The sequence below is a fragment of the Chelonia mydas genome, chromosome 3 (genome assembly GCF_015237465.2).
Source record: "Chelonia mydas isolate rCheMyd1 chromosome 3, rCheMyd1.pri.v2, whole genome shotgun sequence".
Taxonomy (NCBI): Eukaryota; Metazoa; Chordata; order Testudines; family Cheloniidae; genus Chelonia; species Chelonia mydas.
The window spans coordinates 17,339,309-17,366,620 of record NC_057851.1 but is presented as its reverse complement, the minus strand read 5'-3'; the positions used below and the strand labels follow the sequence as shown (position 1 = coordinate 17,366,620).

The window sequence follows — 27,312 nt, the reverse complement described above, 5'->3', positions numbered from 1 at the left end:
ATTTTAGCTGTCCCGTACGCATCTATTGATAGTCAGACCTATCTTCTGGTAAATAAAACAATCAGGGCTAGATTTCTGTTTAAAACCAGGCAACTTTGAGTTTCCATGCTTGAATTTGTATCTCTCTGTCTCTGGAGAAGATAGTGGTCTGATTGGAAACCAGATTATAGTGCGACATGAAATAGTGGCCTGTTGCACACAGAACAGAGGGCCGCATTGGCAATTTGCCAAGATCCCTTGGGCCATGCCAGATTTGTCTAAGGTGGAGCAGATTGCAGCCAGCCTCAGATTTAATCAGAGTGGAACCTCAGAAGGCTACAGATCTTGGCATATGCTGCTCCATCTTCAACTGAACATCTTGATGGACCACTGCATGTTGGAACTGTAGTCTCTCTGCTTGTCCTTCCAGTGATCGCAGGTTGCACGGGAGAACAGCATAGACCATATTTTTTCTATAATTGTCTTCTTTTTCCCATTCTTCCTGCCGCCCCAGGTATAGAGTAAAACCACTTCATTTCCCAAGCTAATCAAATAGGTTTTCCTTAGGGAGATTGGCAACCCCCAGCACTCACAAATTCTCAGGCATATTGTGTACTCCACTAATTCTACAGTATAGAAGATTTTACGTTGAGAATGTGTGAGTTGAGATAGCTGAAGTTTGGCTTCTTATATGGGCCCTAAGTACAAAACAAACTCCTTTTTTATTATATTTTTTAAAGCATACCTTATGTCAGCAATGATTTCTCCAATAATACATTTTGAATGGATATCCTGCAATCACATACTTAGATCTTTTTCATCTCTGCATGTAAAAAGAAAAGGTGTTAAAATAATACACTAGAATTATCTCCATGACATAGAGACATAGAAAATGTCACCTGCACGATGTGTGAAGAGGTTTCTGTCCTCAGAGTACATCCTAATGTCAGCTAAGATGATGACAATGAACTGCAAATTGGTGGGAAAAAATGATGCTCTAGCATTCCAGAGTTTTGAGTAACTTGAAGAAGACTAATTACAGGCCTGACCCTGCTCAGCTTCCTCCTTATGTGAATAGTAGTCCCACTAACTTCAGTGTCCATTACTCACATGGGGAAGGCAAGCAGGATTTGGCCATATATGAATAATGGAAACCCTATTTAGCACCACAAGGCATCTCATCATCATTGACACTCTTGAAAATGGGAAAATCACAGACTAGAAAATGTAGTGTCTTTTGAAGGAAATGATCTTATGTAACTATCTGTTCAATGTTGAATTTAAAAATGATCTAACACGCTCTCCAGCAGCCAGGTTCTTGCTTTCTTTGTCAGCATACATATTTAAAGATGTCCACAATGCTAAATTGACAGAAAACCGGGTCAGTGAGTCTGTGTTTTGGGTTTTGGTTCCCCAGTACAGGGTGTGGTGGGTTTTTTTCTTGCTCGTTTTGTCTGATGTAGGGCCATATGGAAGTGAGCTGCTCATAATATTGACCGGAAATCAATATGCATTGGGGTCACAATGGCTGAAGATCCCGGCTCTGCAGCAAACTGACTATTTGGGAGGAAGGATGGTCTGCTGTGGACAGGTCACAGTAAACACCTATAATCATTCACGCAGGGGAGGAGAGCTTTATATGAATGATTCTTTGCTTTGTTCTGTCACTCCCTCTCTTCCTTCCTCCTACCCCTGCTGGGGCCTTACACCTGAATGACCGCAAGAATGAAGATGAACATGTTTCAGGTGCAGGCTAAGGTCAGTTTTAATTGTAAAAAGCATACAAATAATTACCCCAAAGTGCAGACTCATGCCAGGATCACAGGCCAATGGATGGGAGCCCTCTCCTTCCCTCTATTGTTGGAAAGTCACTTGTCCCCCTCCCCTCTCCTCCTACTGTTTTCTTGAGAGGCAGGAGAGAATGATGGGCCCTTTCCTTTCCCTGACTCATAAGTACAAAGCTGTTATCCAAGGAGATGTTTTTGTCTTCCCATCATGTGGAATCTTCTCTATCTGTCAAGTGAGGAATAACCAATCCCCATGTCACATCATTGTGGAATGTACAGAGTGATCAGCACAGTCATAGACAGGTGTACAGTGTCAAAGCACCACCTTGGAATAGAAAACAGCCTTAGCAGCTGCATAGCCAGGGAGGCCTAGGTACTTCTGATGGATAAGTCTAACCGTGTGTCTAGGCATATAGTTGAAGGTTGCCTACACAGCTAAATCCCTGTCATTAACACCATTGCCAGAGTAAGTGGACCAATTCAGCATAGTATTCCCCATTCTTTTCATTCTTTTTTTTGTGTTCATGTAATTTGCGGTGGGGTGAAGAAGGGTTTTTCAAAAGATGCTAACAAAATGTGAGACCCCGTGAAATATTCTGCCAGGTCACATAGCTTGCTATGGTTCTGTGAATTGTCCTCAGAAATAACTGTGCATCTCAGGAGGGGGCATTCATCTTGTTTTCCCATGGAGCCACTCAAGTGAAGCAGGTCACTACTGTACAAAATTTTCTGTCATTATTACACACCTGACTCATTGTTTTTGCTTCATAATTGAACTTATCATATGACTGTCCAAAATGTACCATGGTATGTAGTAATGTGCAGGTGTGTGGACAGTGCTGGTCAGTGTGGCTCTAATGCCTATTTATAGTTACAGATTAATTTTTAAATCATAATCCTGAGAAGTAATCTCTACTTTTCAGGCCAAAAATTATTTGGATTTTACTTTCTGAGGCTTTTTCTTAGCTAGCTTATCTTTCCTGTCCTGATCATGAATTATGATGATGTGAACTTAGTATAGGCAAGCTCTCTGTATCTCTTGCAGACTTCATATAGGAATAATTAGTAATGTACCACTAATTACTTTGGGTAATTTTGAAATGCATCACTTTTTCCAAGCCAACTTTTAATAACTGCTATTTATGCTGACTCCCAAATGTTACAAAAGCCCATTGTATGCTAGTTCCTGCTGTCCCCTTTTTCATGTGTGGCACCTTTCAGAGTTTAAACTAAACTAATGAATCCATTATTACAAATGGAAGGAAACCTGAGGGCATTATTAAGAAATAAGTTAAGCCTCCAGGGGTTATGCTGCCAGTCCCCGCTATTTGCAATACAGTCTAAATGTGGGTAACAAGTTACTTTGTTGGCCGTTATAGCAGTATGATTGGTAGTTTGGAATAGGGCTTACTAGTTTACTTCTGCTCCCTTTGCTGGCTTTTCAGGAGTAGAACACAGATAATGTTGGTCCTATGTACAGCATGATCATTTGGCTTTTTTGGCTTAGTTTGTAATTTCTCAGTTGAGGGGGAGGGACTGTTGTCTAGTGGTTAGAGTTGGAAACTGGGAATCAGAGCTGCTGAATTCTGTTCCTGACTCTGCTACTGACTCACTGTATGACCTCAGCAGAGTCATTTCAACATTCTGTGCCTCTCTTTCTCTTGTGAACTGGGTATAACTGTGTTTAAAAGTACCTCCTAGCCATGTTGTGAAGGCTAATAGTGGTAAAAGTACCTCTCATCCCAAACTTTGCGGAGCTGTTTGGAAGCAGGGTTTTAAATCCGTATCCTTCTTTTGGTTTAACTGCCTTTAGCCCAGTGGCAGAACCCATGGAGCTATGGGAGAGCAAGTTGGATTCTAGTCTATATCATGCATCATCAGTTTTCAGCCAGGTTCTGATTACAGGATCCTTAGCATTAGTAATGATGTAAGCAACAGAAATGACCCAGCTTAATTTCTTAGATCCTATGGTGAGTGGGCACATAGGAACAAATCCTTGGACTTGTGAATTGAGTATATCGCCTATGGAATCACTGAGGGGAGAAAACATTGGGGCCCACCCTGCTAGTTTAATGGTCTTTGGGTATGTCTACACTGCAATCCGGAGGTGTGATTGTTGTACACATAGGCATACCCATAGCTTGGATCGAGCTAGCTAAAAATAGAGTGTAGCCATGGGTTAGCCAATCCAATACAGCCCTGCCCATAAGCCTGGCTACGTACTTGGGCAGCTAGCCCTTGCTGCTGCTTGTGACACCGTGGATATGCTGCTATATTTACATGTACTGCAGTTGCACCTCCCCACTGCAGTGTAGATATTCCCTTTCCTCTATTTCGCTAGCTATAATTGCCCTGTGCATATAAGTGGGTCCCTTTAGAAAGGAAGGAAGAAAGAAAGGCAGAAAGAAAAAAAGACCCCCTATTTAAAAGCAAAGAAACCAAAAGAATAAATGAATAATAATAAATAACCCGCTGGGCCCCTTTATGATTCTTTTAGGGAATCCCATCTTTAGGAGGAAAAGATGAAAATAGGAACTCCAAAAGAAAGAAGCAAGGGAAAGCTCAGATCATTTTTCATTGCCAGAACTGCAGTGTACAATTCATTGGCAGGCATTATTACCTGGTGAAAAAATTTGTTTTGCAACTGATCCTGAGTTCTCATAAATCATTAATGCCTGGCTAAGCACAGTATGAGCATTACAAATATACTGAGAATAAGGATGCATTCTGATATAACCTTGTATCCACTACTAATGCCTGCTAGTTATTTAGTAATACAAAGGGGGTCTCAACAAGGAAGATCAATGAATCAATGGAGCTTCCTGACTTCCTCCTTTCTTCCTTCTCTTCTCCCTGCCTTGTCTCGCTTTGATTCAGAAACTGAGCTACATAACAGAAAGGACTGTTCAGGGCAGTTTAATGGGTCAGAAGGGAGAGGGGGGAATTATAGCCTTAAAATTGCAATGGCAGAATAGAAGCCTTTCTGCTGCTTCTCAGGGATTGTTCAGGTTTATATTGTTATGAGCCAAATTGAACCATTGCTGCAGACCTGTGTTTTGTGATTTGCATCCCTTAATGAATGCATGCAGTATACTGCACAGGCAAATCTTGCTTGCAAACAATGTAGACAGAGTGCCTAAGAGCTACGGGGCTGGGTATAATTAATGAGTGCCAAGTAATCAGGCTTTACATGATGTATTGTGTAGGGTCTCAGGCACTTAAAAACAATCATCCCAAACATGAGGAACAGCCCCTCTGTAGCCTCTGCTGCAGCCTATGAGGAGGTATAGTGGTTGAATTCTGAATCCTATTATGATGGAGTTCTTGGCCATGGTCATGGATCCAGTGACTCCCATCCCTGTTGTCTTTAATCTATCCACGGGTGTATGCATTGCTGCCAGTTCCCACACACCTTCCATCCCAGCATGTTCAGAATGGTATTAAGTGCCACCCACCCGCTCAGTCTGAAGCAGCGGCAAAGGTCCATCTGCATGGTTGCTCTACCTGCAGCTCCCTTATCTTTCAACATCATAATGCTTGACTCAGGGGATTAAGTTGTGTTGGAGTGCCTGACCCTTTGCACAAGGGTAAGCTTTATTCTGTCTGTCTGTATTGAAGGAAAAGATGTACCAAACTCAAAGGATCCATCTCCTTTCCCATTACCTGGATCTCTTATATGTGGAAGATTCTGAATGGCTAGGGTATGTAGATATGGCTGGGGAAAGGAAGGAGGATTGACTAGGGGATTAAGAAAGGCAGAAGTGTACAGAAAGGAGGAAAGGAAATTGGATGGGGAAATTTGAAAAAGAGATACAGAAAACAAAGGATGAAATATATAGAAGAAGAGACCAAATCAGAAAACATGTTTGAAGTAGAAAATGAGGTATAAAGGTAGAAAATGGTAGAAAATTGGTCTGAGGAAAATCCAGTTACTGAAAATGAGAGGAAAAGATGGGCCAAGATTGAGAAGATCTAGAAAAATGTGGTGTACATCTGACGAAAAAAGGGAAATTAAAAATAACAAAACCCCAACATGTTTAACTAAAAATAGCATCTAAAGATGTTCTTGTGGAACCAAAGACCTTGGTCACTTAGGCCCTATTCAGACAAAACACGCATTGGTGCCCCTGGATTTTCAGCAGGGCTTTTGACTGAACAAGGCCTACAGGGTTCAGGCCCACCTCAGACTTTGGCCCATATTCTAGAGTCCATCATCAAATGTTTGCCAGAGACAAAAGCTTAAAACTTCTCTAGATAAGAGGGAACACTTTCATCCCCATTTAAGTTTTGCGTTTGCTTGAGCAGTAGTATTATGTTTTAGTTCAAAAGAACGGTTAAAAATAGTCCATGATGTAGCACCCACAGGACAGAGTGGTATATTTTCCTCTATTATAGATCCAACACAAGCCTACTGTTATTTCAGTGCCCTCTCTAATGATCTGCTTGCTCTCTGGAGGATGCTGACCCATTTCAGCGCATAGTAATTAGCCTTTCAGACACTACTGTGTTTCCATTAAATAGATATAAATGTGCAAGGTGACATTTATTTTCTTAATCCTGAAAAATGTTCACCACAGATGTTGGGGTTTGGCTGGATTTCAGTTTGCTTTTTAATGTAACAGTTGAATAAAAAAGTTTGCATGTTTTTTGTTGCTGTTGGATAATTGAGGCTTCTCTAAAATGACACTTGCTTGATGAGTTTCATTTTGGAGGCAGAAGAAACATGATTACAGCATAAGATTATTTGGTCCTGATTCTCTCTTACGCTAAGACCCCTTTATATCACTCTGCAATACAGTGGGCATAAATACAATTACACCCCCTTTAAGACGCCTTTACACTGTAAAGGGGGTTTACATGTGAATGAGAATTGGACTCTTTAGATGTAAAACTCTATCTGAAAATGTATGTGTACATGGTTTTATGATGTTTGAGGAAATGAGGATGTTGACCTATTGCAAATATATATGTGCGTGTGTTTGTGTATGCGCACGTGTGTGTGTGTGTGTATATATGTATGTGTGTGTTTGTGTGTGTGTGTGTCTCTCTCTCTCTATATATATATATACACAATGTGCATATATAGATATATGTATATATAAAACACATTAATATTAAAGTCAGTTTTATCATCTTGATCATTGTCTTCAACCCCACCACACACCCTCAACTTAACTGTATGTTATTCGTCCTGCTAATTATTCTGGTCTCCAGCGTTAGTGAAAGACTTTCACCTAAATGATCCAACAGGCGTATAGAACATCTAGGTTGCTTAATAGTTCACATTCACATATGAAGACATGTGGCATGCTGTTATTTCATTCTCTCAGTACCGAGAGGCTGTGTGAGAGGAGGCATCATGCGAGGTAGGTGCTTACTGCAGGACAGAAATACTTTCAGAGGTTATTTTTGTCATTGTGAATCTCCTGTGATGTGCGAAAGTCAATGGTTGCTGTAAATGAAGCTGTCAAAGGCTACAGATTAAAAATGCTGAAATGGTGAAAATCTTCTGCGTGTAAAAAATTGGAAATAGTAAAAAAGCCAATAATTTACTCTCTCTGTGTGATTTTTTTAATCATAAGAATGCTGTTAAGATAATCTTTTAACATATTCCATTGTCACCTATGTTGTAAAGATATTTTATGAGCTGCATTGATAATCCTGTTAAACTTTAATACAATGTAGTATAATATAATACTTATAATTAATACTATTGTATTTTGTTGACTGAGAAGCTTCACACATTCTTGGTATGTTTGAGTTTAGGATATGCTGTTTTTGCAGGGTTTGGTTTTATTCTTTTGACACATATCCAGTTCATATTACATCAAAATGCCATGTTTTTACTTAGTATTATTCCAAAACATTCAAAAGATATTTGCAATTGGAGAAAAATTATGTAGTTCTCACATTCTGTTATAACAAATTATATTTAACTTTTCTGTGATAATGCGTTATCTGTTTGTCTGATTTTCTGACGCTCAAATTTTTAAATTTTTGTTTTTAACCCTTACGAGTTTAGGATTTTTTTTAATTATTTAGACCTACTGGTTCCTGCTTATTTTTTTTAATACCAAGTTTGTTTATTATTTCTTTGACTGTCAGTGTTGAGCCAGTCTTGCCAACAATATCAAGTGTTTCCTATTTCTCTACTTCTTTACAAGAAAAAAATAAATAAAAACTCTTAATGGGAACCCTGGCACTGTCTGTCTTCTCTGTTCTGCAGAAATGTTGAAGGAGTTGAACCAGCAACGCAGAGCGAAAGAGTTTACAGACCTGAAAATTATTGTTGAAGGCAAAGAGTTTGAAGTCCACCAAAATGTTCTAGCTTCCTGCAGCTTGTATTTCAAGGACCTGATTAAAAGGTTTGCCTTCCTTCCAGCTGTGATCTGGTCTGTTCTTTTGTAGGGCGCATTTGTGTCGCTTTTTTCTTCCCCTCTCTTGCAGGTTTATGAAGATTGAATCTCCTGTCACAGAGCCAGTAGCCATTCTTTCCACCACCTTTGAATGTATTTTCAAACTGAGACTCAGATCCATTTGTTACACATCTGACTTGTACAATGTAATTATTTCTGATCAGTAATGGCCTATTTTGGCTGAAGAAGGTGTTCCATCACTAAGAATTCAAAGCTTAAAACAAAACTATTAGTAGTGATCCAGACCACACGATAGAACTATTGCTATCAATATTTTAAAGGGATTCCATTACATATTACAAAACTTTATCCTTCAGGCTACAGTAAGCCATAAGCTTTCCTGTGAATGATGCTGAAACGTCATACCAATAAAGTATTTAGACAATATTAACCCCTTCAGCCCTGAAATCTTTGTCACATGCTATGTCACATGTGGCACTTAGGAGAAAGGGGGGTTAATATTTATAAAAAATATTATTTGGGGCCTTTTAAAGGCAAAAAGTCAATTGACAAATTTTCATAGGAAAAATTGGAAAGACAATGTTAGATAAAAATATAACTCAGTCTGCATGTTAGACTAAGAGGAGTTTTCCTTAAGCAAACACTGCTTTAGCTTAGAGTAAATGTAATATGTACATTTCTAAACCTCATGTCTCTGCCTTTGCATTTCCCCCCTCTCAGTTTCTAGCTGATTGATTCTAAACAGTGCATGATAATCTTTTTTTTCCATTACATTGATTTTTCAATTTGTATGCTTCATATACTCGATAGGAATAAATTGGTACTTTCATATTATTAGTAAGTTAGAGTAGCAAGAAGGGAGGGATAAAAAAACCACCACCAGGATAACTTTCATTTTTCTCTCAATCATCAGCAAATTAATGCAGCTGCTGATTTTGCCTTGCAGTATTTTCCTAAGCAGACTGAGCCTGGACTGTGCTAAAAAATGGAATTACAGAACATTTTGCTTGCTTTCAAATTCTGTATTTAAATTTTGCCAACTAACACAATAGTGACGGTATTTTATTTCAGGATGGCATATTGGCTGGTATCTCCTTTTCAATGTATTATGTCCTTTTGCACAAAGCTGTTTTTCTAATTGTGCATATATATTACAGTACTATGATCTAATTGTGCTTGACTGCCTTATCAATTATTCATAAAAGATATGTTGGCCTGGTAGCTTGTTATTTTCCCTCTGTAAACCTAATGATTGCTAGCTCTAGCTATGATAGATCTCTTTTCTGTCCTTTTTCTCCTGTCTGCTCATTATCACTTGCTAGTTAAGGCTACAGTATATGCCTCTCACAGAGATAAGGTATGCAGTCTATAGGGAAAGGAGATCTTAGGCATCATTTATAGAAACCCAGTAATTGACTGGCCAAGGAGTGTCATTTGGATTTGACTGTGAAGACATTAGTTCATCTACAAAAGTCATCAGGCACCATCTATTTCTAGCGAGAATCTGGGGAGGATTGTAATTTAGTTGTCAAATGGAGATGAACCATAGACTGAATGCTGATTTATAAGAGCAATCATTTAAAAAAAAAAGACTTAAATGCAGTTCTCCTCTGAAAAGTGACTCTGCGAAAGTGGAATCCTGGAGTTCCACACTTGTCTCTCTCTGACTCACCTCAGACTCACTCAGTTTCCAACTGAAAAAGGTGGGGGTTTATTGCCCCTGAACTGCAGGCTCTGAAAACTCAACCGGGAATTTGAAAGTCAACTTGCGTTCTTTTCCTTCTCACACATTGGCAGCAGTAGTAAAGAGTTCTCAGGTCAAAGTCTGACCTCAACTAGACCAGTTCAGCCCCAATATATGGCCTCACTCTCACTCATGTAACCTTGATGAATGCTTATGGGGCTACTACACAGGTGTATCCAAGACAGCAACACTTCTATTACTGGTGATGACATTTGAATAGGGAGGAACCCAGCTTGATGGCAGGTTGAGTTTTCAGGCTGTCTGGTGGGGAAAATAGGAAAAAATAAATGTTCACCTGCTGAGTGTGCATATTTGTGCTAGTGTCTTTGACAGACCTTAAACCTGGGGCTCTGAGGTACCATTTTAAAGACTCACTTTTCAGGGAACTACACTGGAAAGCCCAATCCTTCGAGTGACCCCATGGAAGTTAATGGGAGTTGAGGACACTTAACTTGCAAGAGGCAATCAGCACCTTGTGGGAGCATGCCCTTAGTAATATAAAATCATGATAGTTCACAATGGTAGTATATTTATAAATATAGCATGTTTAGAATGTTCGTTTGATAACGGTCACATGTTGCTAACAGCTCCTTTGAGGAAAGATGAATCGCAGATCACACTTAAAGTTTAATGTGATTTATATTGCACTCTTTCTATTATCATAAAAATAAAAACAGACACAGTTGGATTCAGTGGCTGAAGAATAAGTAAATGTCTTTGTATTTCCTAAATATTTATATAAAGGACACTGAGTTCAGTGGTACAATAGATATAAGATCTGATTCCGCTCCAGCTGAAGTCAACAAGAATTTGGTCCCTGACTTCAGTGGGAACAGGATCATCCCCATAAAGATGCTCTAGGTATGTGTCTGCATGTCCCCATGTGTATACATGGTTTGCAAAATACCTTTCAGTGTACTTGCATCATATGTCCTGTACTATGGACAAACTACTGTCCTAACACATCTGATTATCTGCCTCTGATACCACTGGGTGTTGTGGGTGAGTATCTGAAGATAAAATAGCAAGTGATGCCCCAAATGAGTAAAAAGGGAATGTTAGAAAATAATTAAGGCCAATTACAACAATGTCTTTAAAGGATAAATCCAACATTCAGACTCAGTGTACCGCATTGTAATGAAAAAGACACAGTCAGATTTGACTGACCCAAAACTGAATATACATTTTAAAACAAACATTAATTTATTTATATACCATTAAAATATTTATATTTTCAAATAAAAACATATTGTTCGCCTGATCCTAGAAGATCTGTTGGTTCTTAAAAATGGCTTGGTCCTGTCCAGTGCTGAGCCCTCTAGCCCCCCTCCACCAAAGCACTTAAGTACATGAGTAGTCCCATTGACAATGTACTTACGATTAAACACATGCTTATATGCTTGGTTGGGCCAAAGCCAGAGTGCAGCGGACCAAGCCCAAGTTGTGCTTTCAGGCCATATTAAAAAAAAAAAGACTCCTATGCTGAACAACCCAACAATAACAAGTCAATGAATTGGGCTTCTTCACTGTCTGGCATTCTTGCCCCATCCTGCTGCTATACCTATATGGTTCATTCCTGCAAACAGGCAGCATATTGAAATGTGTCTGCTCCAGGTTTCTTGTACCCTCCATGCTCACAAGAATGAAGCAGACAGGCAAAGCAGAAGGATTGGGTGAGATGTGTGTGCCCTCAAACAAAGCACAGTTGGCAGGCCTAATTATATTGCTAGCATTCTTATGTCCCTTTACTTTGTAGCTTTCTCAAACATCAAATTCTTGGAACAAACTTACTACTCTTTATGTTAAATTTGTAAGGATTTTTTTTCTTGGTGACTCTTTTGGTTAATGTTTAGAACTTCCCCTGTGAGAGAGATGTATTTCATGACCTGATCTTACACTTGCTCCCAGAGCTGGGGACAAGATAGACAGCATGTTCAGCCCTTGTTGGAGGGAGTCCTCTGGCTAATCAGGTGGCATTAGTCAAGATTCAGACTGGGCCAACAGGAGGTTACTGCAGCAGACAACCTTGAGGGGGAGTGAATGTTAAACAAGAGTGAGAGGTGGAGAAACAGGAGGATCCCCTGTAACCTAAATAATATCCACATATCTTGTATGTGTGCATTGGAGTTGGCCCCTAACAGATACCCCAAGCTGAATTCTTTCCAATTATGGAATTGGGGTTGAAATCCAGACCAGAATCTGAATCTGAGTTTTGTGGCTCTGGCTCAACCCGTATGTGTATGCTATATGTGTGTATATGTCAGATACATCTCTGTATGACTAGAGATAGACCAAAATCCAAACAGCCCTCCCTCCAACTTTGACCCCCCACCCCAACCCATATATTTTTATGGGGGGATAGAGGGCATGATTCAAAATCCAAATCTTAATTTTTGCTTTGGGCTCCATCTCTGTAATAGGCCAAACCAAAACCCCATACCCACGCATCCCTCCCCTCCCAATTTTGGCAAGGTTGTCCACATTCCAGAACCAGATTTTGCAGCTCCATTTGTGACTATAATTCCTTGTTTTGATTGTGTGTATGTTTCTTTGTTTTGATTATGTGTGTCTGGAAGAAAGGGATGGAAAATCCCATGATTTATCAAATTCACATTGATACGAAGTTCTTGGCTTAAAATCCGTTTCTAGGCCCAAATACTGGCTCTTATAAGCAAACCTCAGAGTTGTATTTCTTTGTGAGGCAGCAGTACAGAGAAGTTCAAGTAGTATTCTGTACCTTTTAACTGTTCAAGATTTGCTTTTAATGATGCTCTTAACTTTGTAGCACCGAGGGCTGGCTAATTCCTGTAGCGTACAGCATAAAATACACACAGCAGGAGATTAGACCACAAAGCCAAGAATTTTGATGGAACATAATCTGGCATAACTCTGGTCCTCTTTCTTTTCCAAAGGAGCAAAGTAACTTTAAAAAAAGAAAAGGAGTACTTGTGGCACCTTAGAGACTAACCAATTTATTTGAGCATAAGCTCACGAAAGCTTATGCTCAAATAAATTGGTTAGTCTCTAAGGTGCCACAAGTACTCCTTTTCTTTTTGCCAATACAGACTAACACGGCTGTTACTCTGAAAAGTAACTTTAGTTCACGACCAGATTGTTTTTCCAGGATAGCCTACTTCTTTTCTCTATTGTTTTGTTTTTCTAAAATGGGGTAGCAGGTCCTCTTTTTGTACCTGGGACCTGGGTGCTAAGGCTGGCGAGGTAGAGAAGTTTGGACTATTAGGGCTAAATTCTGCTTTCCCTTGCACCCTTGTAAATTCAGTGTGACTTCATTGAAGTCATGGGAGTTACTCTGGATTTTGTAAAAGAAGGCAGAATTTGGTGCAAGATGGAGAAATCTGCCCCTCTCCATCTGAAACAGTCTGACAAAACTGCAAAAGCATTCAGGTGTCTGGAAAACAGACTGTCTGGTTTGTATTTACATCATGAGAAGCCAAAAATGAGAAATAGCAGGTGAAAGAAAAATCCACTCTTAGCAACCCCTTCCTGTTTTGCTTCTTATCAAGAGCTTTTGTTTTTAACCCCAGTTGAGAGTCGGGATCATATCTGCAGCTATCTCTTTCAGCTTCCCTGTAAAGATAAAACATTTGTGAAAGTAAATCCTTGCATTTTTTTTTTTTGAAAGAGGAGGAAAAGGTCTTGAAAATCAGATACATTTTTCAGGTGCAATCAGAGATGCATTGTACATAGAAGGATATCATCAGTCACTTCTGTTAAACCATTTATGGGGCTGTCATAAATATAAAGGGAAGGGTAAACACCTTTAAAATCCCTCCTGGCCAGAGGAAAAACCCTTTCACCTGTAAAGGGTTAAGAAGCTAGGATAACCTCGCTGGCACCTGACCAAAATGACCTATGAGGAGACAAGATACTTTAAAAGCTGGAGTGGGGGAGAAACAAAGGTTCTCTCTGTCTGCGTGAGGCTTTTGCCAGGAACAGAAAAGGAATGGAGTCTTAGAACTTAGTAAGTAATCTAGCTAGATATGCGTTAGATTCTGTTTTGTTTAAATAGCTGATAAAATAAGCTGTGCTGAATGGAATGTATATTCCTGTTTTTGTGTCTTTTTGTAACTTAAGGGTTTGCCTAGAGGGATTCTCTCTGTTTTGAATCTGATTACCCTGTAAGGTAGTTACCATCCTGATTTTACAGAGGTGATTCTTTTACTTTTTCTTTAATTAAAATTCTTCTTTTAAGAACTTTTAAGAAAGTTTTAAGCTTTTAAGAACCTGATTGCTTTTTCATTATTCTTAAGATCCAAGGGTTTGGGTCTGTGTTCACTTATGCAAATTGGTGAGGATTTTTATCAAGCCTTCCCCAGGAAAGGGGGTGTAGGGTTTGGGAGGATTTTGGCGGGAAAGACTTTTCCAAGTGGGCTCTTTCCCTGTTATATATTTGTTAGACGCTTGGTGGTGGCAGCAATAAAGTCCAAGGGCAAAAGGTAAAATAGTTTGTACCTTGGGGAAGTTTTAACCTAAGCTGGTAAAAATAAGCTTAGGGGGTTTTCTTGCAGGTCCTCACATCTGTACCCTAGAGTTCAGAGTGGGGAAGGAACCTTGACAGGGGCCTATGAAAAAGGGAGGTTTATTGGAAAGTACAAAGTGTACTGTTCCATTATTGTGAAGGTCCAAGTAATGCTATAAATGCCTTTCCTCTTAAACAGGTAGCTCATAGCTAAGGTAGGTTGGGCTTGAAATACTGCCATGGGAAGTAGATTTATGCTCCTACAAGTGGCAGCCTTTTTTGTCATTGCTGTTCTCTTGCCGCTTGTATTTTGTTAAGCAGCAGCAACAGTCACACCCTAATGTCACAGCTGGCCGCTAGGGTTTGATACTACGCAGCTGCCAGGCTCTGAAAAACATGTTTTCACTGAGCAGAAATTCACGTGCTTCAATATAAACGAACTGCAGGTTACAAATATTTAACTGTGCTTCTGAACCAAAGGGCCTAGGAATTGACACAGAGTCCAGAGCAGAAGTTTCAGCATCACTGTATTCAGCCAAGCAAATGCAGTCGTGGATTGGTGGGGTGACAGGCTTGCTCTGGATGCTGGCTCTGCATTGGCAGGCAGATAAATTCATTCTATTTTGAAAGACAAAACCTGGCAAGTGAGACAGGGCAGGTCCATTTTGAAGCTCAGGCTATGGCATGGAAATTAAGCATCTGCCTCAGGACAGTTCCAGCTTGCAGAGGTACCAAGCAGAATCACTTAACCTCAGCCTCCTCTCTCTCTCTGGGAGGCAAGGGCTTCTCATTCTTGTAATTTCTAGGCAGAACTACAAATCTTATCCAAGAAATGACAGACTAATCACTCCCTTGCCCTCGCTCTGGCTAGACTTATCTGCGAGCCACGCTCCTGTCATGCAGCCGCTCGGAAGACGCTGATTCGTGTGACCTAGCTATATTTACTTACATCTCAGGGCCCAGTCTGAGCTTGACTGTGTTGTGTACTTGCAATTTACGGGCAAAGGGGAAGAGTTGTGTTACAAGAGCCAATTAAAGCTAAATGGATCAAAGACAAATAGGCAAAAACTGCACAGGCCAGGGTCTGGAGCCAGGCTCTTCAACGCTGTTGTTTTTGGCCACCTCCAAAAGCTTGTCTTGCCCTAAAACGAAAATAATCAAATATGATGGTTCAGGATGCTATCAGGTAGCTGTACAGGATCAAAGATGACTCTGACCCTGCCTATCCCACCTGTGTTTACAACACTGCACATGTGCATTATGATGTGGGATTTATTTATTTATTTTTGCCTTTCTTTAACATCTGGTATTGGCCACTGCTGGATTAGGATACTGAATTTATGTTAATGATATGATCAGCTTTTGGCAAATCCTTTGTTCCTGTTGCACTAAACACTGATGGGCAAAATGTGCAGAGCAGTTCTTGAAGGTTTTCTATAGGTAACAAATCCCCAGTACCAATAATAGGAGATACATGAAAACCACACTACCTGTTACGTGGTATAATACCTTTCACGTATATTTTTTTTTAAGTGGTACATGCCTCTTCTAAGGGTTTGCCTCTACAGAGACACTCAGAAAAGTGAATTAAGCTAAACCGAATTAAGGCCACTTTAATTTTGAATTAGAGTGCCCACACAAGGATCTAACGCAGTTTAACTAATTCACTTTAAATTCACATATTTAGTTAATTCAGATTAACTCTCCTGAATGTCCCCATGTAGACAAGCCTTAACTATATTACAAAAATGTAACCATGAGACCCTATATCTGAGTGACAAAGAGCTAGCACCTTGCAAAATGACAGGTTTCAGAGTAACAGCTGTGTTAGTCTGTATTCGCAAAAAGAAAAGGAGTACTTGTGGCACCTTAGAGACTAACCAATTTATTTGAGCATGAGCTTTCGTGAGCTACAGCTCACGAAAGCTCATGCTCAAATAAATTGGTTAGTCTCTAAGGTGCCACAAGTACTCCTTTTCACCTTGCAAAATTCATTCTAATACTTGAAATCCCAATTAGGACCTTGGGGCTACTACCTTAATATAAATACATAATAGTAATAATTAATAAATAAATATTTAATTATTCCCCCAGTGTTGAAAGGGAGCCTTAGATATACCTACATAAACACTTGTGTAAATTTCACCACATCCAGTGAAAGAGATTTATTATTTGTATGATGCCAACTGTGTGCTAAGCTGTTTTATTATTGTGCAGTAAATATGATCAGAAGAGATCAGGTCTGAGTGGGATGAGGGGAACCTTTAGTTTTTCAAGAATTAACTGTTGTCAGTCATTAAATTTATTTTTAATTCTTCTTCCTTCATCTAAAATCCCCAAAGCAAAATTTTTGTTCCGCAATATATTTTGCTGTTTTCTGTTCAAAGGAGGCTTTTGCAAGTATGTTGTTGCCCAGACTGTTAATACTGTGGCCTAGTTTTTCATTACTCCACAAGTAGATCCTTTTAGGGACTCATTGTCCCCAGTCCCTAGCAAAAGAGTTCAGAGACAGCAAATGTTGCTCTTCCAAGGCCCATTGGCTCATTCTCTTGCCACTTGTTTAAGCTGACCTCTTGAAGCTTGTCTATTTTCTTTCTCAAGTCTCAACAGTGAGGTACATGTGTATTTCAGTCTGTGATCTCAGCTACTATAGCATTACACCCTTCAACTGAACCTGGCCTTGCTTTTTTGAAGCAGCCTGTATAGAGCAATTAGATCGTGTTCCATCTTTGAATAGCTTAAAAGCATATTTGAGATTGGCTTCTTTTGTTTGTTTTTTGTTTTGTTCTGGCCATGTCTCTTGCTAACAAAAGCATTTGTTGTTAATCCTATAGTTTGTCTTGGTCTAAAATTATCATTTGTCTGATTTGTGGGGTGCATTAGGAGAAAATGCCTGATACACAAACAAGTTTACACCCATGGAACTCCACTGACTTTACTGGGGATTGAACAGCTGCAGACTGAGAGCATTTGGCCCTTGGTATGCTAAACCAGCCTTGCCAAATTCTATTCGCCTGGAGCAAGTAATAACATTATCTGCAGCAATGTCATGGTAAAGGGTGGACAAGTAGATTTTGTGCGTGGTCAGGTAAACTTTCATGATGAATTTGCAAGGCTGTATTCAAACACTAATTTATTGAATCTCTTGATTTTGCTAGTTCTTTACCCTAATCACACTGTAGCATCATTACAGTACGTGTTTTTCTTGTCTCATGAGACAGATGGACAGTAGCTGAGGCTCCAGATAGCATTTATCTCTGAGATAGCGTAAAGAAGGCAGAGATTTGCAAGTTAGTAGATTTTGATATCGATAAAATAATTCCAAAAGAGAAGCCATGCTAGGGTATAATTTATTTTTAAAAAAATCCTATTTAAAAAAAAATCCACCGCCTTCTGGCACATGTATTGCAATGATGTTTCTCTATAAATGTCTCTTGCTGTCATCATTTACATGACTGATTATCCTGCAGCTGTATAAACTCTAGTAACTCAGTAAATAATGTGTGACCACAGAGTGTACATACATCTTGGGGTCTGTGTTGTGTAAATCCATGTTGTTATGTTTGTGTATCTGTACATTTGTATCTCATGATGAGCCTATAATTATACAGAATTGTAAATCAAGTCCTTAGGCATGAAACATTGCTTTCCATGCAGAGTACAATATCTGTTCTCTACTTAGCTAGAGGTAAGCTACAGATGTCATTAAGCTTCTTTTTTGTTTATCCCAAGATAAACAGACGTGACTTTGAACCATTTAATAACTTTGATGAAAAGTCAAACAGTGGACAGTTAGGATGCAGCAATGCTGCACTTTGTTCTTATTTGCCTAGAGTTTCAGTACCTCCAGGATTATGTACCACAGTAAACAAGATATTCCGCCTAAATTGTGTAGACTTGAACAAAAGTTTTTAATGAGCACAGAACTAACAGACTCTTCAGCCTCATGAGAAGCTGCCAATCCCAGTCTAGTGTTCTCGATTTGGTAATCAAAACAATTTGACAGAGATAAAAAGAAGTAGCTGTTCTTGGTTTAAGTGCTTCATCTCATATTTTAATCTTGGATTTCCTGTTTCCTTTCGACCCAAACAAAGTGTCCAGGGAATGAAGCAATTTTATTTGATTTTTTTTATCCCATTGGCATAGGTAGCAAATGTTTTGCTCTAGTGAAATGAGAACACAAATATTTGCTCTTATGTTAATTATGTCCCTCACTATGAAACCAAAACCAATAAGAACAGAATGTCACAGTACATTTAGGAGGTGGTGTACAAGCTGGAAGTTCATTAGGTAGCTGGATATAGAAGACAGCAATCCTAAGGGCCCTATACTACGGACTGTGTGTGCAACTTCCAGCCACACCAATGGCATCAGGGGGGCAATACCATGGCTCTCGGATGCAGGTGTCAACAGATGTTGTAAAGAATAGTATGCATGTTCCACTGCCCTCTGGATAGAATCAAAACTGCTCATTAGTTTTTGGGCCCCAAGCCCTATTATGTTAACAGACATCTCCTTTAGCACAAGCCGTAGAGGTATCAAGTACAGGGGTATCTGAGTTCTGTTGCCATTAAATTCCAAGTGGCCAAGATGTGCAGGATAATAATCAATAGGGAAGTCAAAGATGCCCACAATAGCTGAATCTATCTGATAGATATCAATTTAATTTTGTTGGCTGCTTAAATTTTGTTTGTTTGTTGCATTGTGATGGGCCCTGGATAGAAACAAAGAAAGAGGCAGACTCTCACTGCTGGGGGGTAGCGGGGTGGAAGATATTCAGATGCACAATACCAAAAATGTCTTTATTTTTAGGGTTAATCTTTTATTTGGTGCCCATTTTCATAGGGCGAAGCTGTGATGTATGACATGCCTTTGAGGTTGCACCTCATGTAGTCCTACTGGTTCAGACGTGAAGAGATGTCACTGAAAGGTCTATTAGTCTCCCTGTTCACATACAGCATGCTGAGGCAGTGTGGGAACCAACTGTTCCTACTCAGAAACATACATTTACATGAAGCGTTTTGTATTATTCATGGGCATTCCTTGCAGGCAGCTCCATTTTGAATATTCTGAATTTGTTTTATGCAGTGTTGTTGTAGCTGTGTTGGTCCTAGAATATTAGAGAGGCAAGGTGGTGAGATTAGTCCAATAAAAGATATTACCTCACCCACCTTGTCTCGCTGAATTTGCTTTGACTTTTATTGACTGTAGCTTGTAAACAGTGAGAAAACTGTTTTCTACACTGCTCATAGGTAGCTTTTCACATTTGAAGTGAAACTGAGTAAGACTGTAGCCAACTCTAAGAGACAATCAGACTATTAGTCAATCAAAACAGTGTTTCAAGCCAGTTAGAGGCAGCAGTATCATTGTCTGTAAGCTGATGAAGTGAAATACTAGGAGAACTCCGTATATAAGGGTACTTCAGCTGGAGTCTAAATCAAGCTTGGACACTCAAAGCATCTCATTATAAAATTTTTTGTATTGCATCACAGAAGGGTTATGTTAAAAAGAACATCTTGATAAAAATGATGTAGTGAAGTTATTTTATATAATACACCAAGTGCATTATCTCATGAATAGAATTTATATATGTGTATATATATATATATATGTATTAAACTTTATTCAAGAGATGAAGAAAACTTAGTTATGTCTGTACTAAGCATGAAACACTAGTGCTGATGTTTGTGTGAGCTGGATCTCAGGAAATGCAGTTCAAGGACAAATTAATACCAAGAATTCAGAGGAGGGAGGGAGTGTGTGTGTGTGTGTGTGTGTGTGTAAAAATTTTCCAGAGCACAATCCTGAACATTGCAAGCAAGGATTTTTTCCCCCTTCTAATATTAATCCTATTTTACTGGAGTGCATCTATATTAGCTTCCCTATATAGATTAACTCAATGAAAGGGCCAGTAACTTTGTTCTTTGGGTTCCAGTTTATAACTGAAATATTCTTTGCTTTAAAAGTCTCCCTGTGCCTATGACCTCTCCAGCTTAAGTTATTACACTGAAAGTTGTAGCTGAGCTAAGTGGACAGAGCATGCCCAAGGACCCTGGCTTTATTTAGGTAGATCTACTTATCCCAAACAGTAAAAAGATGTTTTGTTTATTTAGTATCTGCACTATCGGTGCAGAACTAATATGTGGTTTGCTTATCTCTTCATTAAATTTTGTTTTCACATTATTTAGGTCTACCAATCACCCCACTGGAGGCTATATGATTTGTAAATCTGAAAAAATTCCCTGACAGCTACCATATAGTTAAGCTGTAAAAGAACTCTCTTAGCTTGTTTAAATATAGACCTAATCTAACCTTTTTGCTGCTTAGCCCAAGATACATCTTTTTAAAGTCCTGTTCTAAATCACTTCCTAATTTTAATGAGTTTATATATCAGGAATTACCAGCTTTTTACTCTAGCTGTTCTCAGAGATTGCAGCAATGATAAAGTAAGGTCTAAAATTGTTTATTACACATTATTCTTTAGAAGCAAAACTTTTTGCCCCCCAGTGGCTGTTGGGAAAGTTATTGATTTTCTGTCACAATGTGAAATGTTTGACCTTTATAATATGACCAATGATTAGAAGGCCCATAAAATGACATTATTCCATTTAAACTTTAGAGTTCACAGAGCAAACAGCAAAATGTGCCTTGTTTAACTATGTCCAGGGACCTAAAACATACGTTACCCAGCTTCAAGCTAGAATAAAATGCTAAGGAGACAGTCTATCGGATGTCCAAAATGCATGGTGTATGTGCATGTTCTTATTTATATCTGTAATGCGCTTCCATTAACATGTACTGTGTGTGCATGTGTTTGTGCGCACTTTTTTCACTTACAGCCAAATTCTCCCTAATAGAAGTTTTGCTGTTGACCTCTCTGAGAACAATGTTGGACCGTTAGGGTCTCCTCTTGCACCCACTGAAGTGAGTGACAAAACTCCCATTGATTTCAGTCATGCAGGATCAGACCCCTTGTGCACAAGTGTATATATATGCACATACATTTTTTCACTTGGTCAACTGTGTAAGCACTTACAGCAGGGCTAAATTCTTCTCTTGGTTAGACTTGTGCAACTTTCTGACTTCACTGGGGTTGCACCAGTATAACTGAGAGGAGAATATGGTCCATTTTTGTACATTTATGAAGTCTGCTAGATGCATAGAGGATCTTTATATCCTGCTGCATATAAAATAAGAAACACAGGAACCACTTTAAGAATATCATTATACAATACATCAGAGTTAGAAAGGAAATACCTAAGAAAAATTCTATTATGAAACCATTTCAGTAAATCAGACCCCAGAATCCTGTTTCAAACCACACTAACGCTCTCTGTGATGTCTCCAATCATAAGTCTGTTTCCACACACGTTTCTCTTTCTCTGTTTCTTTGAAAACTCACTGTTGATCCCTTAGGACCTGCTTTAGCTAATAAACCATCTGGTTTCCAGGCCAAGTAAATCTACAGAGCCAGGTCATCAGCATGGAAGCCATGCAGGCTTCTTCTTTTACTTTGTTGGCTGAACCAGGCATGTTTTCAGTGTGCACCCCAAGTAAGTGATGCCTCTAAGACAGTGGTGGGCAACCTGCAGCCCACCAGGGTAATCCACTGGCGGGCTGCGAGACATTTTGTTTACGTTGACTGTCCACTGGCACGGCCCCCTGCAGCTCCCAGTGGCCGCAGTTCGCCGTTCCCGCAGCTCTCATTGGCTGGGCCACTGTCTCTCAGCCCGCCAGCAGATTACCCTGACGGGCCGCAGGTTGCCTGCCACTGCTCTAAGCTGTGCCCCTGGTGGGTACATCATTTAAAAACCCCAAGCACCACAACACGCCACTTTCAAAGCATCAGAGGCAGAAACGGACACAATTCAGTTTCCATTTCTGGCTGGTTGTGAAATGTGAATAATCTCTATTGCTCTGTATTATACTTTCCATAAGTGGCTTTTGTGATTCATTGAACACCTTAGCTTTGTTTTGGTATTTAATCAATTGCAGCAGCCATTTATTGCTTGGTGTATTACAAAGGAAAAGAGATTATAACTTAATTATTCTAAAGAATGACAGGCTGGAGTCATTGCTTAAATTGGTATTTTCTTTATTCTAATGTCAGTGGCAGGCTACTGGTTTTGCACCGTCTGTCCTGTTCACTGCTGCATTCACAGTCGGAAACTGCTCATGATTAGTCACCTGAAGAGCTTTGTTACCATGTCCGTGTACGCACTGACCCCCACGACATTTGCCAGCACAAATGGAATTAATACCGTAGACAAATATTTGCTTGCTACAGGCCTGCCTATCGTGCAAGGACTCAATCCTGCCATTACCGAATGCCATAAAATCCCATTTAAATTACTGAGTGCTCTGGCCCAGATTGTTAAAGGTATTTAGGTGCAGTAATGCCTAAGTGATTTAGGAGCCTAAATTACATCAATGGTCAATGAGATTTAGACTCCTAAATGCCTAAATCCCTTTTTGAAAATGAAATTTAGGCTCCTAAATCAGTTAGGTGTCGCGCTGCTTAGCACACCAATACCTAAATACCTATAAAAATGTGAGCATCTATGCCCAAACATTGAATAACATTAACAAGACTTGCCTGATGAACTCATGTCAAACTGTTATTTGAAGCAGTTAATGGTAGAGCAAGAGAACTTTTTACCGCAAGATACATCAGATACCATGGAATCACTTTGATACATAGCATCCGAAGTACCTTGTGGTCAAAGGTTCTCTTGCTCCACCATTAGGTAGGTTCCCTATCTATACAGACATAGAGATTAGGTACAAGGGATTGTGAGAGGGGGACTGTATTTTGGGCTACCTCTCAGGGCTCAACCAATCTTTACTTCTTTATCTCGTCCCAAGAGGAATTGTTGCTTGAGCAAAATACTGCTTACATGCATGACCGTTCTGAGAGCATACAGCACACCTGTTAAAAAGTCTGGGTTTAGTACAATATGTGCATGTTGGGCAGTATAAGCAACCTGCTTAACGTACATGCTTGTGTATCTTTTGGACTATGGCATCGCCCACAGGCTATGTCTCCACAAGGGATGACCCAGTGTTTAGGGCACTAGCCACGGACTTGGGAGATGTGGATTTAATTTCCTGCTCCGACACAGATTTCCTGCATGACCTTGGGCAAGTCATTTAGTTTCTCTGGGTATATCTACACAGTATTTTGGAGTGAGCCTCACAGTCTGGGTCAACAGACAGGCGAGCAGGGCTTGCGCTAGTGCTCTAAAAATAACTGTGTTGTGTACACAGTGCTTTCCAAGTTGCAGTTCAGACTGGAGCTCAGGCTCTGAAGCCTCGGGCGAGGGGTGCGGTTCAGAGCCTGAGCTCCAGCCTGAGCTGCATCTTCAACGTGCTGTCTCTACAGCTATTTGTAGAGGGCTAGCATGAGCCTGTTAGCCCAAGTCTGTTGACCTGGTCTGGGAGGCATCTGTAAAATGAGGAGAGTAGTACTTCGCTTCCTGGCCAGGGTGTTGTGAAGATAAAAAGATTGTGAGGTGCTGAATATTTGTGGTAATTGAGGCCTATAAGTACTTTAAATAGAAATACGAAGTGAATTTAAGACTCCAATCCTGCAAAGACTTACGCCTGTTCTTAAAATTTTACTCATTATCAGTACCATTGTATTAAATAGGACTATTCACATACATAAGCTTTTGTAGGGTCAGGACCTAAATATGGCTTATTCTACTACCTGAAACCATTGTCTAACTCAGAGGTATTAAAAAAAGTGACAGGGCTGCCTCAAATTTAGAGATCCCCCAACTTGCTTTGGGGATTTTTGTATGTGTGTTTGTGGGGAGAGGGGGAGACTATCTGGCCTTGTAGACTTTGTCCTCTGGTTCCAGGGCTAGAAGGGGATATCTGACCATAAGCTTCTTCACAGCATTGTGAACCTTGAACATGTAGGCTCCCAAGCAGTTGTAGAAGTGATTCTTGCTTGTATTTAAAGCTGGCCCTGGCCAGTGGATAGTAACGTGACCATTTATTATGAAGAGTTCAGTGGTCTCTATGATGCACATTGGTGCTGGTCGTGCAGTGGTTTTCACGAGAACTGTAGCAGTGATGGAGTGAGCAGACTTTGATTGTCTGGTCATTCGGAGAAATTAATGTTTCTGTAAGAAGATGCTGAATGGCTCTAACCACTAAAGGAGTTTATTTTCTTACTTTAACAGATTTTCCCCCCATTCTTGATGTTACCAAATTTATGATCATTTTTGTCTTTCAGGTGTTACCTGTCCTTAGTGTTGCAGCTACACCAGCCAACCATGCATTAGGAACTGGGCCCTTATTTTAATATATTACTATTATTTTTTGTCCCATAGTTTCACAAGCACTAATGCACACTTCAAATGCAGGAGATATTTTGATCCCCAAATTGTTTAGCACTTTATGCAGGAAAAATCGTAGGCCACAGTCATGAAACTTCCTAGAGGATGGCTGCTGGCTTCCTGTGGCAGAGCTGGTTATTGTTTTCCCACCTCCCTCCCTTCTTTGCTCTAACCATTTTGTCTGTCTATCTTGTCTTGTATTCAGTTTTCAAAGCAATGCCATGAGGGGCTTCCTTTTTTAGTGCCTACAAGGGAACAATATATTTTTAGAACAAAAACATATATATTGTTACATTAACATTCATTGAGGAGTCAAAAAAGAAACCCAACAGTTTTTAAAATCTTACTATTATTATGGCTGACAGAAAAGGTCCTTAAATAGATCCCTAAATGCACATGACATTTAAAATATCATTCCATGTACTGGATGGGGATATGCTCTTGAAAAACTAGGTGACCTTTTCTCTTGAAATTTAGGAGTGTTTTTGCCTTACTATGTTATATTATGCACAAAAGATGAGATGTTAACTCTGAATGTTAAAATGTATTGTTTCCCTTTGAAAGCTAATCCTGGTCCTCATTCTCATTAATGTTGGCTCATTCTTTTCTTTTTCTTTCTTTCTTCCTTTTTTTTTTTTTTTGCAACCTTCTTTTGCATGAAAATGCAGAGTAGCAATAAACTGATTTTTTTTTTTGTAAAACTTGCTTTAAGACTCTTCTCTTTCAGATCCAGTTAAAGTCTTTAAGTTCAGTTATTTTAAAATACAATACTCTTCAATTCCTTAAAAAATATGGAGAAAGTTAATGAATCAATTTTCTAGCCCTCGCTAATTGGTAAACAACAACAAAAGGGGGATGGCGTAATGTCCTGTAAGAATGTCATTGTCTGCTGTTACCAGGTCACCACGAGACAGTAGCAGAGGCGGGGAGAAGCTGGAATTGGCCATGTCAAACCTCACTGCAGAAGTCCTGGAATTACTACTGGAGTTTGTTTATACAGGTTCTTTGATCATAGATTCTGCCAATGCAAAAACTCTTCTGGAGGCTGCCAGCAAGTTCCAGTTTCATACTTTCTGTAAAGTCTGTGTGTCATTTCTAGGTAAGTGTCATCCCTATTCCATCTTGTTAGTTTATAGTCCTTAGGATGTTTTTTTTAATCTCGTAGCTCTGCTAGGAAATTCAAGATTAAATGTTATTTGAAACACAGTAGAACTTCATTTGTTTGGAGTGAGCTCTGAACTTAAAATGTTTCCATTGCTGCAGCACTAAACTGATTTACGGTCAGTAAACAAAAAAATCCAACTGCATTCTCATCTTGGATGGATTTTTTTGTTCTTGGTATCAGTATCCCATTTAATTTGACAAAGGTTGCACTTTATGCAGACACTGAGTGCTAAAATGCACATGCATGTCCCATTCATATGGTCATTACAGTAGATTATAGAAACTATGCCAAACTAGGTGTGTTATAACAATAGGTGAATATGGACTCTCCATTAATTCATAGAAAGGGTCAGGGTCTGCCATTTTCCTGCATCCCTGAAAAACAGATTCTAAGGGTCAGGTGAAATATCCTTGTGGCCACTGAAGTAATAGTTCTGGCACTCTCCAGGGTCTTGTAAATGAGATCCATCTTAACCACAACAGGTAGAATGGTCACACACTTTTATATTAAGGTTCCATTAATAAATGATTAATAGATATTCTAGTCAATGGTTGTATGTTAATATAGAGTCCCAACAGGAAAATAGGTTACTTATAACCATGCCTTATAACCATCTATAACACCTGGTACTGGTATGCCCCTATCTACCTATAACACATGGTACTCATTTCTGTGACATGCTTATAAGATCTATTAATGTTTTGTTAACCCTGTATAAACCATTTATAAATGGAATCTTGTTAATATAAAGCTTGACCCAGATGTTGTATTGCTTTCAATACACGCTATATCAAGACTTTTTTTTACACCCTTGTTCTCCCCGTCCCTAAAACGTATCTCTTAACTCTTCCTCATTGCAACACGTCATTCCTTTGGAACCAAAATTCACCTCTGTCCCACGTGAACCTGGAGTCATCTCAAGAGTTTGTCATTGTAAACTGACATCAGGAATGCAGAGTCTTGAAGATGAGCATTTAGAAAATGTTATACGTGTTCAAAAATCAAACTCCAACCTTGGTTGGGTTCATCACTGTGTTACTGCCCAGTGCTATGCTGGCCTAACGGACTGCAGTGGGGCTACACAAGAGTAAAACTGGAGCAGTGCAGTAATGAATCAGGCCATTATTGCAAGCTCCCTCTTTCAATAATTTTTGTTGTCACTTGTTTAAAAATGTAAAATGCTTGTTTTAAAATGAGTGTGCTATGGTAGCTTGAAAACTGGGTCTCTAAGTCCCGGTATGTTGGTTGTGAACCTTGAGTATAGGTTCTTGCACTGATATTGCTTTTCTGTAGCTGACCTCCAGCATGAATGAATATATCTTACAGCTTTCAGTGACCCCAGCTTTCAATGACTCCAGGATGGGCAGGAATGGTGTCCCTGCCCTCTGTTTGCAAGAAGCTTGGATTGGGTGACAGGGCATGGATCACTTGATG

General features: G+C 39.5%; 1 protein-coding gene across 5 annotated transcripts in view; it reads left to right on the top strand.

Moving 5' to 3' along the window:
- The window catches only part of KLHL29 (kelch like family member 29), a 573,096-nt gene that overhangs the window by 465,242 nt on the left and 80,542 nt on the right, over positions 1–27,312 (top strand). For all 5 annotated transcript variants that reach the window (XM_043542199.1, XM_043542201.1, XM_037893987.2 and 2 more), the window contains 2 exons: positions 7,993–8,131; positions 25,613–25,812. In XM_043542199.1, coding sequence (XP_043398134.1) covers positions 7,993–8,131; positions 25,613–25,812 — 339 coding nt within the window. The remainder of the gene's footprint in view (positions 1–7,992; positions 8,132–25,612; positions 25,813–27,312) is intronic.